Raw genomic sequence first — 12,796 nt, forward strand, 5'->3', positions numbered from 1 at the left:
GACCATTATCCTTTCTCCACCAGATAGTACAGTAGGCACTTGCATTACGGTAGGCAGCGTTCTCCTGGCATCTGCCAAACCCAGATTAATCAATCCCACTGCTCCAGAGTCCAGTGACGACAGGCTTTACACCACTACAGCCGACACTTGGCATTGTGCATAGAGATCTTAGGCTTGTGTGCAGCTGGTCGACCATGGACGCACAGTTCTTGTGTGGCTGTTACTCCCTCAGGTAGTGTGTGTGATGTAACAGTGCATAGGTAAAGTCTACGCGCCACATGCTTTCACACTCCAGGTCACCGCTCTGACGTTTGTGAGGTCTACTGATTTGTGGCTATTATTACTCCTAGTCGCTTCCACTTCACAATAATAGCACTTCAGTTCACCGGAAAAAATCTAGCAGGACAGAAATTTTATAAACTAACTTGTGGGGCAAAGGTGGCACCCCATAACAGTGCCACGTGTACAGTCACTAAGCTCGACCCATACTACCTCCAATATTTGTCTTTGGAGAGATGTGGCTGAAAGATCCGAACTCAATTAGGAGGGGTGTTTATATTCTTTTGGCCACATAATGTATATTAAAAAATATACATATACCAGTTCCATGTATTCAATACCATAAAGATCCTCTTATTTAGGGCCAGCATGAAAGTTTTTATTTCAAAGTTGTATTGTTCATAACAAAGTGCACCCCAAGGCAGCAGAAACTCAATTTGCTTCATGAGCAGATAACCACAAGGCAAAGATGCTACAAGGATTTATGAGCATTTGTTCCGCCGCTTTTGATGAAGACTGTGGCTTTGTGTATTCAGCTGCTTTCACAAACTGAGTGTATGGAGCAAAGTTACAGCTGCCTGAAGAAAAACAAAACACGTGAGGGAAGGAGTATGGGTGTGACTGTATGACAGGGGGTAAAGGGTGCTGGCTTACACCCGCTTACACAGGAACAGGCCCCGCTGTGTCCTGCATTCCCCAGCAGTGTCCTATGGCATCATAGGAAAAGCTCTACATACTCGAAGCAAAAAATGGTGCCACAAGTGATAGCAGTAACATGTATACTTAACATCCGGCATATGGAAAAATCAAAAGCCAATTTATAAATGTTGATGCCTTTTGTTAAGCAGGCGTTTATTATGTGTGTACGGGAGTAAAAAATATTATTTCTCCACGAGGCACATACTAGTTGCGGACCCGGAGCATACAACCAAGCGGATGTAATGTCACAATTACTTTTAATTTATGGGGTAGTCAAAAAATTTATGGAACATGTTCATTAAAAAAAAACAAAAAACGGTACATCTGTGGCGAACTTGCTTGCATTTAATGCAATGCTGTCATTCTTTCACTTTTAGGATGCACATATTAGTGTCTGCAAGGACAGGCCACTTGATATGACAAATCATCAACGCAAGGAAATTAAAGAAGGAGAAAAAATACTCAATAAAAATCATGAGGTTTTCATAGATCGCACTGACCGAGGGGCCTTTTCTCCCTGAACGCTTGCTGTTTAAATCTTCACTAACTTTACAACAAACTTTGCATATATTAATTCAGAGAAAATGCTTCTGTCTCAACTTATCAGGATCCCCCCTAAGGCCCCATACACATGACCGTATCCGTAATCACGCTCTGATTACGGGCACAGCCGGCCCCGGACAGCCACCCGCATTTGCGGGCCGTACTCCCATTTATAGCATGGGAGCACGGTCCGTAAAAAGCAAAAAATAGTACATGTCCTATCTTTTGCGGCTCCTTTCTGGAAATAGCACAGACACCTTCCTGGAAATATACGGGAAGGTGTCCGTGGGCAATAGAAATGAATAGGTCTGTATTTACGGATGAATTCTACGGTCGTGTGCATAGAGCTTAATTGTTCACTCCTACTAAACACCTGTCAAGACAAGAAACTATTAGCTCACTGAGGGATCAGGTTACAACTGCTCATGGAAGTCTATCGAGGAGGAGGGAGCAGGAACAGAGAGAGAGAGGCAGAGAGACACACACAGACGGTGCTGCAGCAGCTTCTATTGAGGGTACGTTCACACGGCTTATTTTCTCCCGTTTTTCGGGCCGTAAACGCCCGAAAAACCGGAAGCAGAAGCCTTCAAACATCTGCCGAATTGATTTCAATCGAAAAAATGGCGTTCTGTTCCGACGAGGTGCTTTCTTTGAAAAAAACGGCTGGGTAATAAAAACACCCGCAAAAAAGAAGTGCATCTCACTTCTAGAGCCGTTTTTCATTAACTATCGAAAAACAGCTCCAAAACGGCCGTAAAAACTACGCGAAAAACTGCTCCGTATTTTCAGAAGTTTTTTGCTAAGCGTGTGAACATATCTTAAGTGTTATATCTCACCCGATTGCTAGATTCTCAACTACACTGGTCTGTACTGCTGTATAATCTCCTCTATGCTGCAGTGATAGAAAGAGATAGGAGAGCACAATTCTCCTCGATGTGTGCAGTATATAGAAGACATTAAAGCAGAGGCTCCAACCACCAGCTCAGCGACCTCTAATTCTCAGTTATCGAGCCTCTAGAGATAGAGGGGAAAACTGCTTAAAAAAAAAAAAAGCAGACTAAAAAGGCATATATTTGCCATAGACAGTTCGCTCATGTTCACACAATACAGCTTATTCTAAAAAGTCACCGGAAAAGTCATACATTTGTATTTTTTTAAAACAAAAAAAGCATTCATCATAAGAACTTGGGAATACATAGAATTCCTATTATAGGACATACTCCTTGCTCTTGATTTATTGAGCCAAAATCACCACTTACCTTAGAAGTACAGTTGATTTTAGGATTTCCAAGGGGTTTGAGTCCAATAATCTAAAAACCAAAAAATAAAGTCATGATTTAGAGAAGTATAGAATTTTATATAAAATGTGAAAGTTAGAATAAAAATAGACAAATCCCACTAGCAAAAATAATTCAAGGAATTGTCTTCTGTAGACAACTTTTATATATATGTGCTGTTATTGCTGTACATAACGTTTCATTAGATGCCCTCTTCGTTTATGCTGGGCTAATAGGCAAGAAGTCCTCTGATTAGGTTCACTTGCTGTCAGTCAACATTGGATTTTGAGAACCTTAGAAGTCCACAATGGAAAAACATTTCTTTACAAGTCATCTGATGAAATCAATGCGATAACGGTTCAGGCTCCCAGCAATAGCATTGACACAGGAGGACCACAATCTGAACTGGGGCTAGCCCTCCACTTTAAAAGGTGTTGTCCAGTATAGAAAACCCATTTTCATATACACCATTAGGGAATTCTGAGTTACTAGAGGGGACTCCCGTGTTAAAGACTCCTCATCTCTTGGCCAGAGTAAAGAGCATTTACATAGAGTGTTTCTCGCTCAAGAGGGCCTGTCCTGTATTATACAGACAACTCATTGATCTGAATGGGCACGGTGTAATGCTTAATTTCCCCTGTGGTGGTGCTGTGGGGAAATTGAACACGGACAACCAGGTTTCCCTATTGATTACAGCTGATCGCTGGGCGTCCCAATAGGGGGACACTTTTATCAGTTAATTGTCAAGGGAACCTTCTAACAAGTAGAGATTGTCCAAAAGTGGATAACTCCTTTAGAAGTGATTGAAAAGGTGGTCATCAGCAATACCTGCCAATTAGCATGTAAAAAAAAACAAAAAACAGGTACACGTTTTTCTGGGGGAAAAAAAAAACTAGCATATCTTCAATATGTGGTGGGACATCCAAAAGGCATAAGCTACAGCGCTCTATTATGTAAAGACCAGGGAACTTCCACTATGGTTTATGAAGTTAAGTTTGCTGCCCCATCTAGAAGATGGTTGGTGATACGCATGTTGTTTTTTTTTGCCATCATATATGTAAGACCAAACAGATAAATACGAAATCATAAAATACACATACCCTGTTCATCTTAACTATTACACATGGACTCCCTTCATTGTACCCAAAGTACTCATTTCCCTCAAGCCCAGCACATGGTCCCAGTGAGGACCTGTTGAACTGGCAAGACTTCTTTTCTTCAACTCCCTCTTGCTCATAGTAGTGGCCTTGCGTGCATGGCACATTAGAGGCTTGTATGGAGTCATTGTATGCTGGAAGACACAAGGACATCTTTACAAATAACTGCTGCAGGTCATCCCGGTACAATCAACATGATTCTTAAATTCATCGCAACACATGTAAACAGAACGCAAGGCTTTAATTTGACCCCAAAGGATTTAAGACCTAGACCAACAATGTTGAAATATCTTGTTATGCGTCCGAGAGTTAAAAATGTTGGAAATCGCCGTCTTTGCAGATATTTTTCTGCCTAAGTTCTAGCAGGACAGAAGGTCACTTTGGCCCTGCTGGGAACTGAACAACTGACCTCCTAATCACAGCATGTCCAAGAACGTCACATGTAACCATTTCACTGCTTGACAGCCGAGCTGTACAGGGCACAGAAAGCAGGAGGAAACATTCAGAAAAAGTTTAACTGCTATAACTTCAAGGGTCTAGGACCACTGGGCTTCCTAAAACAGGATTCCAATAACCTGGAAAAATAATGAGGAAAAAAAAAAAAAAAAAAATGGACAGAATTCCAGAATTCCTCTCACCCGGGACCTCATTGGTAAATTCTGTAGACGTGGAGCTCTTACCTTAACTTTCAGGAATATGCCAGATCAATGAGAGCTCCAGATAATCAAAAGTCTATACGAAAATGTATATATTAATGAGTAGGCAGAAAGGAGAAAAAAGCAGGACAATGGTGGCATGCAAAGTTTGCAATAAGGTCACGCAGGCAGTTTTGAAGCACCAACACCAAGGCTTTGTTCACATCTGCGTCAGGGCACCGTTCTGACGTTCCGTCTGAACGGGCCCCTGATTGACACAAACGGAAACCAGTCGACTACGCTATCGATTCCGTAAAAAAGACGGAACCCCTGCACAACTGAGACAAACAGAAACCAATGGCACCGGATCCATCACCATTGAAATCAATGGTGATGGAAACCTCTGAGATTTCCGTTGGAATGGAGCCCTGACTGACACAAACGGAAACCAGACGGAACGGAGCCCTGACGCAGATGTGAACAAAGCCTTATTTAATACACCCATGCTAACTACACACAATTGTCATGCCCAAGACTATAAATATGCCTATGTTTATTCAAGTCAGATCTCCTATTCAGCATAAAAAAAATATATAAACATTTGCAAATATAAATTATTCATAATTTAGCAATTGTAATATTATCGAACATACTAAAACAAAAAGGACCTTATCAGCAATTCCATAACATACTTCTATCACCAACATAGCATCTATTAAGAGTGGGAGCCATTTAGGGAGTAGTAGAGAGAAGCTGCAAGGCTTAAATCCTCTGCAGCTGTTCTCCTCGTTTACCCAAATCACTTCTGCTAGTAAAAAGAGCACTTTAGGTAATAGCAGTAAAAAAAATAAAAAATAAAATTACTGATAATGCAGACAGAAGGGTAAGCCTGGTCACTCATGTATTAAACAACATATTTACTTACGCCCTAGAAATGAATGAAGAACTTTAGTATAGACCTCATATGATGACTTATCGCTCCTGCTGAACATAATCTCCAACCCAGCAGATTTAGGAGAAATCATAAGACCTATACAAAAGAAAAAAAAAAGAAAAAATAGGGGACAAGTTCATTTTAGGGTTTCACTAATTTGTAATATTACAAAATTATAAATAATCACAAAGTAATCACTTCGAGCCCGCATTCCATTTTATTGAGGTGATGTATTTATCACGATCATGAAACATAACCAAATACCAATGAGTTGAGATCACATAATAAATCAAAACATCTGAATTTTACATTGCAGGGCAATGTTTGGTGTCAAAATCCAGCATGGAAAGAACAAGTTTTCCATGAAATCCATGTAATTATGTATAGATCTGGTGAAAGGTGGAGCGGAGGGTTTATAAATAGGGTGCTTAGAGTGAGCAGTGCCCAGGAGACAGGCGGGTCAGGTCTTACAAAGCAGTATGTGTCCTGCTGGGGGATTGACGATGTCATGTGGAATTTTGGTGTGAAAAGCTTTTGTGCGGCCATAGGGGGAAGGTGCAGGCTGCTGGGGCCTGATGAACATTACATACTGAACTTGTTGTCAGGGGGGCTTTAAAGGACAAAAACCGCATATGCGGTACCTGCGGATTTATAAACCAAATCATGTGACTCAATTCTAACAATACTCATAAGTTTTATCATTTAATAATAACAAAAATAATTGGACCTAGCGTTGGGAGTTAATGCAATTAAGAGATTATGAGCTGCCGTATTTACTGTGGGAAAAATATTCGTGTGCCGAACCTTCAGAAAGCCCATAAAACCGTACGTTATGTGCACACTTGTGTTTAGTATGTGTCAGGACCGATGTGCTTTTTCCGATCAAGGTTAAAACAACCCTGGGACTAAAACCAGTAACGTCAAGGACTTTATTAAACCTCCAGGGGGCAGATGTCTGGTGCACAGCAACATCAGGCATGTGACCCCTGCTACATATTCTCTTTGAGAACGCGAAATTTAGGTGATTTACAATGGCCAGGGAGATCTGTGACAGCAGATGATCACAGGATGTAGATCTGCTGCCGTCACCTAGTTCATTCATGAAACGCTGCTATGCAACAGCCCAGGATAATTCCAGAGAATATCTGATTATACAATAAATCATAAGAAAGAGCCCTGGCTTCAGAAGTCCTGATCATGACAAGTCCTATAGACTGCAATAGAAAGAGGATAGCCAATTCTCTTGATTTCAATGGGAAAAGCTTCTGCTTCAGCCTTTTTAAATGGGCAAATTGGGGGGGGGGGGGGGGGTACCCTTGTTCACCCAATAGGTGGGGCCACCCATCAGGCATTCATGGCACATTATGTGGATAGGAATACCCCTTTCTGGTAAGATTTCCCACTGGAAACTCCCCATAGATTCTCCGTAAGTCAAGCGGAGAAACATCATGGACATCTAGACCATGCTTGTGTATTGTGCCCTGACATCTGGCCAAAAAACAGGCAACAACCCCTAGGTCCTGTTCACACGGCGGAATTTTTACACTGATTCCGACGCATTTTCGGTGTCAAAATCAGCGTGAAAAACATATGTATAGAATCCCTTCCATTGTGTTCAATGAGAAACCGCCCCGTTATTAATATGATGCAGTTTTTTCAACGGGCAAAATTGCAATCCGCCTCGCTGAAAAAATAAAGAGTGACATGTGACTTGTTGAAGTGGCTTCCGCAGCATATTCCGGTGTGAAAACTGCATCGAGTAGCCACACAGATTTGAATGGAACTAATCTGCGTGCGCAAATTGCGGCTGTTCTGCAAAACCGTGGCAGGAATCAGGAGGGTATGCCTCAGGTTTCTTGCCACGGTATCTCAGCAAAATCCACCTCAGATTTTTTTTCCTCAGGACAAAATCCGTGCGCACTGAACACAGGTGTACACGCAGCCTTAAGTTGGTAACTTATAACCTAAAGGATCCTGGGTATCAATGTAAAAAATAAAAATTTGAAAGCCAAGCTATTCATTAAGGCTGTTCCAATTGTCTTCAATAAAATAGAAGTCATATTTCCAGGCTCAAATGTCAGATACACTCAGGTCATCTATAACAGAAGCTGCCTGGGCCCAGGCCATTAGGAAAAAAGAAACGAGACATGTCAGTTCGGTGAATGCACAAGAACGCCTCATGTTTTGCCTAAAGGACGTGCAGAAACGGCAGAAGGAGTTTTTGTTGGCTACACATACAAGAAAGTTTCTTAAATCACGTATTAATGGGATTTAACATATGCCGGAGTATAAAATAATTTGTATTATCCGGCAGGCTAGATGGGGGGGGGGGGGGGGGTTGGAGAAAAAAGAATGATGAAATTGTGATTCTTTTTAAGGCAGAGAGATGTACAGATCACAAAAATTCAGCAGGACATTATGTGGGGGCATAGAAGCGGAGGGAACGCAATTAGACCGTTCTATCAATCCAAGGTGCGATACGTCATGTGGAGTTTTGGCCATTTTGATTAATTCAACCAACCCCTTCATTTATCATCGAGTCATTATCAGACCCCTCAGGTCAGTAGATTACTAATAATCAATTGTGATGACATAACAGACAGGACGGTACATACAAGCCACATGGCTGTAAATATACTGAGTGACTCAAATCCTTGGACTGTGAGCACTGCGGAGAGAAAACAGGTTGCGTAACCTCTATAAGTACATTATAAAGGTCCTTTATTAGGTCTACAAATAGACAAAGCGCTTTACTAAGCTCCTTCAGGAGAACTACAAAATGGATTCCCTGGATTTCTAAAAGCACCGAGATGTTCTTTAAAATGACCGCAAAGCACACAGTGACTTAATAACATTATATAAACCGTACATAAAGCCGTTCATTGCTTCAATTTATCTATACCTAGTATCATTGCAGTTTAATGCAGCCCAATAAATGCCAGACATTAAGGCCAGGAACCATGATCATGGCGGATTTGGTGACCATTTTAAATGGCGGCTGAACCCCAAATCTCATACCGAGAATGTGTGTAGGTGGAGAGACAACTTACCGTTCTCCCCCATATAATATTTTAAAGGCTCCAGAAATCTTCGATTGGTCAAGCTTTGAAATTTGGCTAGAGCGTGGGAATGTGTAAAATGTCACTAAAAACCTTTTTTTATTTTTTATAAACGAAATTTGGCAACAACACGCTTAAATACTCGGTGCCGCACTTTCATGCTTAAATTACCCACACAGATATTGTCAGCGTGTACGTGAGGGAAATTTTAGTCCATTGGTATTGAATCTATTTTCGGTCATTGATTTAATGGCATTGGCATTTCAGGTTCTTAGGCTAGATCAATTTTTCGGCAGTGTTTTTGAAAAAATACGTCTGAAATCGCCTCCCATTCAATGTGAGGCGGAGGTGTTTTTTTCCCCGTGAGCGGGACATGTTCTTTCTTCCTGCGGTTCCATCTCTGACCTCCCATTGAAATCAATGGGAGGAAGAGAAAACATTTTTCGCAGCGTTTTTTTTTGCCCACGGCACAAGGAGCAATGATCGGTTACGTATGGGATCGAGCGATCTTTGGTTTCCATCATGTTGGTAGCACATCTCCCTGTTTACACAGGAAAATGTGCTGCCGACTTGCGACCATTTTATTTATTGGCTGCATAAACAAGCAGGTCAGCCGACGCACGAGCGTTTGCTTGCTCATCAGCTGATCGTTGCCCTGTTTACGCTTGTTTGCCTGATCATTGGCTCGTGTAAAAAAGGCCCTTAGCAGGCAATACATTTATAAATGGGATGTAAATCCATACTAAACACTATACATTTTGAAAGACGCTAATCTGATCAGGACAGTTTGTGCTGATCTAAACATGACTCGGAGGGATAAGCTTCCTGCTGAAGTGTGTGGGAACAAACATACTACGAGACACAGCGAACTTCTCTTCCTTCCCAGATCTAGGACACCAAAATGAGCTCACGTAATACATACCAAAATCCAGAGAATTATATTGATCCACACATCTGCATTGCCCAACTACAATATGGATCCTTTATCAATTTGATGAATATTTCTACAGCGCAATGTTATCGGAGCGAAACCGTGTTTCCCATTGCACTTATTTATTAGGGAGATCCTGAGAAAGCATCAAACCTACTATGCAGCTATACTACAGAATTGCTGGTGGAGAGTATTGCAGACAGGCCTATAAACCCCCCCACCAAAACGATGATGCCTCCAAGTGCTCCTTTATTGGTATATAAATGTTCACATCTTTTACTGCAGATTTGTAACTAGTGCTCCGTGTCTCGCTTAACTAGTAACGGATAAGATCAATAATGGTGTATCCGAATAGGTCTCGTGTGCACCAGGTTAGGTTGAGGCGGGCTAACCCGGGGGTGGGTTCCTCCTAGATCCACCATACAAGTCCAGTATGTAAGAAAGGTCCAAGGCACTGCCAGTTCAAAAAAATAAAAATAAAAAGTTTATGCTTTTGTGCTCCACAATAAAACCTAAAAAACTGTAACTGGCGGTGCCTTGGACCCATCTTCCATATTGGGGGTAAGTCGTGTTGTAACTTAGAAGTTTGTTCTCAAAAGCTGGTTTTACACTTAATGACCCAAGCAATGGACATAAAAAAAAAACTAATATAAATGTGGAAATAAACAGGAAGTCCAACCCCCAATATATTGATGCACCACATACGCTGTCTTGTTCTGGGAAGTTAAACGTTGGTAGTAAGCGTTTCAATCTGGAATTAAAAGTTATATTTTCCTATAAAAGAATGAGGGACAACCCCTTTTCCATAAGCCCCTTCAGGTACATGAAAATAATAGAGGGACCCCCTGCTCAGGACCCCCTCCATGCACCAGAGAACAAGCAGCAAGCAGTGGCCCCAGCCGTCCATTTATTACATTGACAACCATTCATTTGAAGGACTTCATGTACTACTACATTTCCCCAGTAGTGGCCACTGCAGGGAAAACACATTGCGGACGACTCTCATATGACAGGGAACTTGTCACTAGAGTTTCGGCTACTAAACCACCATCATTAAACTACTGGGGAATAGCTTTCTAAACACGACCCCCCTCAGTTTGTTTAACATTGTGTATGAAAAGAACTTCTAATACAGTGTGTGCTTTATGTAAGATACCCCAGAAGATTTACATGGGGGGGGGGGGGGGGGGGGGGAGTTCTGATCCCAAGTACTTACACAAAGAGCGTATAAAAGTGAATTGTGGCCTTGGGGGCAATGACACCCAATAGCCTGACTGAGAAATTAAGCTTTGCTCTTTTTTCTTTAGACTTCTGTTTTTCATCTGGATATTGATGTTGCCCCTTGTTAGATACCCAGACGTTGTGATCCTGAATTGATTATTCCTATACGACATTAGCACAGCGGATGAAGAAAGATCACTCTTCCCGGTTTTTTTGTATAGGCACTTTAATTGAACATATTGTATGCTCTCCGTTATTGCACTAGTCACTATTTTGTTGTCCCTCGGTGTATTGGTCTTTCAACGTTGTGTATAGGGCTGGGCAATTAATCAAATTCATTTAATTAATTCGCCATTTCAAGTTGGCAGGATTCTGGATTTGCCCAGAATCGTGAAATCGTTACAGGCCCCGCCCCATAGCAGAAAAAAAATAAAAATAAAGCTTTAACAACAAGCAGACACGCTGCACAGCACATCTACTTTAATGAATGCCGACAATGAACAGGAGCAGCAGTGAGGGGACTGGGGTTTGCTAACTGTGTAAGGTCCCATGTACATGACCGTAAAAAATCTCCGTAATTGCGGACCGTAACAGGTCAGCAATTACGGACCCGCCCGGTGCTATTGGCCGAGGACACCTTTCCGTATCGCTACGGATAGGTGTCCGTGCCGTAGAACCGTGCTGGGAATTATGGAGCATGTCCTACTTTTTGTTTTTTTATGGGAGCACGGTCCGAAAATGTGATTTTTGCCCTGGTTACAGTTTATTTGCCTTGTGGAAATATTTCTAGTAATCCTGAGGAGTTGTGCAATCCTGGATGATTGACGTTACACAGGCTGGGATACGTCATTACAAGACTGCACCAGCAGCATCCGGCTCATGCGCATTGAAGAGAGGTGTACTGGTTTGGGCTTGATTTGCACCCTGCCCATGACCTGGCTTCTGAAGGCTTGTATCCCGGCCTGTGGAACGGCAATCAAACCAGGACTGCATGATTCCTTAGTAGACTGGGACTGCCCACGTGACGGAGTAATTTACATGCAGCGCACAATGTATTACAAGTTCTTTTTATACATAATGCTAAATCAGACACTTGACAGCGGCATATTTATAAAATTATTCCCCAATAGTATAAGGATATAGTGGTGGTTTAGTAGCCAAAAATCTAGTGACCGGTTCCCTTTATAGGGGTTGTCTGATCAGGTAACTCTTAAATAAGGTTAGAAGCAAATATTGGCAAAGGGGATGAGGACATAACTGCCCTGATGTTCGTGCAGATGTTAAAGCTTTAAATGCTTGTTTGTCTACGATACCAAAAAAAATACATGTAAGTATTACCTGGGGAAGAAACTCTATCCCGATATTTGGGTACAGAGTCATCCAGTGTTTGCAGCATCACCCACATAGTCAGGGTAAAGAGTCCTGCCAGAAAGCCATAGAAGACCAGGTAAAACAGCAGGATCAGAGCTGTGGAAGCAAACAGAGCACAGTTAGTTCACCATTATCCCCATCAAGAAACTATTAAAAGTGATTTATGCAATTTAAAGACAGGCGTAACCCAAACATTTCCATTAATAGACGTCCGGAATGGAAGCTAAAGACACTGTTTAATCTGGTTAACATTACACGGCAGCGCTCAAAATAAAGTTTATTTAAGTATTTCCCCTTTTCTCTATTACATAAACCTCCAACAATAAAAGAAGCACTTCAGGATTTTTTTCCTATATAGTGCATAGGCTAGTATTAAAGAATAACGTAGAGGCTCTTGGATACGCCATGTGCATACCGGTTTTAGTGGATGTGTCATTTATGGGTTGTCTGCCATCTTAGTCCCTTCTTCCCCTTTGATATGGTTCCCCTAGTACAGACTACATTTCCCATGATGCTTCTGGCTTTGCAGAGCCAGAGCGGGTGGAGTCTCATCACTCTGCACTTGCTCTGCATCCTAAGTGCAGCAAGTGATAGATCAGATGAGTGACATAGAGCTGTCCTCTCACTGCAGTGTGTATTCCAACGTGTTGCAGCTTCAGCATGTATCCTCTGCTTTCTGATAGGGATACA

General features: G+C 41.8%; 1 protein-coding gene across 1 annotated transcript in view; it reads right to left on the reverse strand.

The window, feature by feature from the left end:
- Positions 1-12,796, reverse strand: part of ATP1B3 (ATPase Na+/K+ transporting subunit beta 3) — a 65,803-nt gene that overhangs the window by 6,013 nt on the left and 46,994 nt on the right. The window contains exons 2-5 of the mRNA XM_075861236.1: positions 12,074-12,202; positions 5,516-5,620; positions 3,899-4,089; positions 2,781-2,831 (exon numbers count right to left, since the gene is read on the reverse strand). Coding sequence (XP_075717351.1) covers positions 2,781-2,831; positions 3,899-4,089; positions 5,516-5,620; positions 12,074-12,202 — 476 coding nt within the window. The remainder of the gene's footprint in view (positions 1-2,780; positions 2,832-3,898; positions 4,090-5,515; positions 5,621-12,073; positions 12,203-12,796) is intronic.

This window comes from Rhinoderma darwinii, chromosome 4 (genome assembly GCF_050947455.1).
Source record: "Rhinoderma darwinii isolate aRhiDar2 chromosome 4, aRhiDar2.hap1, whole genome shotgun sequence".
NCBI classification, from domain to species: domain Eukaryota; kingdom Metazoa; phylum Chordata; class Amphibia; order Anura; family Rhinodermatidae; genus Rhinoderma; species Rhinoderma darwinii.